A 1,149-nucleotide genomic window follows, 5' to 3' on the forward strand; every position below is an offset into this window, starting at 1 on the left:
TGGGGCTGGGCAATGGGTGCCGGCCAGGGGATAGGCAGGCCCCGTGCCGGGGGGGCACTCGAGGAGAGGCTGTGATGCCTCCCCTCACTGCAGAGCTCCGGGGGGGGCTGCGGGATCCAGTCCCATCCCAAACAAGCGGCGAGGGGCCGGGATGCGGCCGTGTGGGACAATCCCTGGCTGTGTCACTGCCAGAGCCAGCAGCTGTCAGGAAACCTCTCCTGACCGGGAAATGCTTCCCCTGCCCCGGGATGGCCACCGGGATGGGAGGGTGGGGAAGGGCTTGGACCAGAGGGATGGAAAAAAGCTGGGAAAAGCACAAGGATTTGTTGGATTCTGCCCTTTCCTGACCCAGAGATGGGGTAACTGAGAGGCTTTTAAAAAACACTTTTATTCGATTTTCAGTCTCATGTGAAGGGTGAGAGAATTCTCTGCAAATTTTGAATTCTCACCTTGGAGAATTCTCTACACCTGGCTGAGCAGCATTGCCCTTCCCAGGACATCCAGGAGGATGATCCTGAGGGGTCTGAGGCTCTGTCCGGTGGCAGCCCGAGCCACTGTCCCCAGTGTTGGGGTGAGGGTTGGATTCATCCCTAGGGAAGCGCTTTTGGGGTGCAATGGGGATTTTAGCGAAGGGGCAGAGCAGCTGTTGCACCCCAAGGCGCCTCTGTATCTCATTCCCTGCGGGATGCCGGGCTGGAAGCTGGACGCAGGGATGTCTGAAGGTCCCCCTAGTGGTGTCACCCCCGTGTTTGTGTCCCCAGGGACCATGCGCCCCGTCCGCAGGAACTTCTACGACCCCTCCTCGGCTCCGGGGAAGGGAATCGTGTGGGAATGGGAGAACGATAACAACTCCTGGACCCCCTACGACATGGACATCTGCATCACCATCCAGAACGCCTACGAGAAGCAGCACCCCTGGCTGGACCTCTCCTCCCTGGGCTTCTGCTACCTCATCTACTTCAGCAGCATGTCCCAAATGAACCGACAGACGCAGCGCAAGCGGCGGCTGCGGCGCCGCATGGACCTGGCCTACCCGCTCACCATGGGCTCCATCCCCAAATCGCAGTCCTGGCCCGTGGGCGCCAGCACGGGCACCCCGTCCTGCTCGTGCCCCCAGTGCCTGCTGGTGAACAGCACCCGCGCCGCCTC

At 61.4% G+C, this 1,149-nt stretch overlaps 1 protein-coding gene across 1 annotated transcript in view; it reads left to right on the forward strand.

Annotated features, from left to right (window-relative positions):
- The window catches only part of DTX1 (deltex E3 ubiquitin ligase 1), a gene marked incomplete at its 5' end in the record, with an annotated part of 8,973 nt that overhangs the window by 3,044 nt on the left and 4,780 nt on the right, over positions 1–1,149 (forward strand). Inside the window, one exon of the mRNA XM_031063142.1 lies at positions 762–1,144. Coding sequence (XP_030919002.1) covers positions 762–1,144 — 383 coding nt within the window. The remainder of the gene's footprint in view (positions 1–761; positions 1,145–1,149) is intronic.

The sequence above is a fragment of the Geospiza fortis genome, unplaced genomic scaffold, assembly GCF_000277835.1.
Source record: "Geospiza fortis unplaced genomic scaffold, GeoFor_1.0 scaffold31, whole genome shotgun sequence".
Taxonomy (NCBI): domain Eukaryota; kingdom Metazoa; phylum Chordata; class Aves; order Passeriformes; family Thraupidae; genus Geospiza; species Geospiza fortis.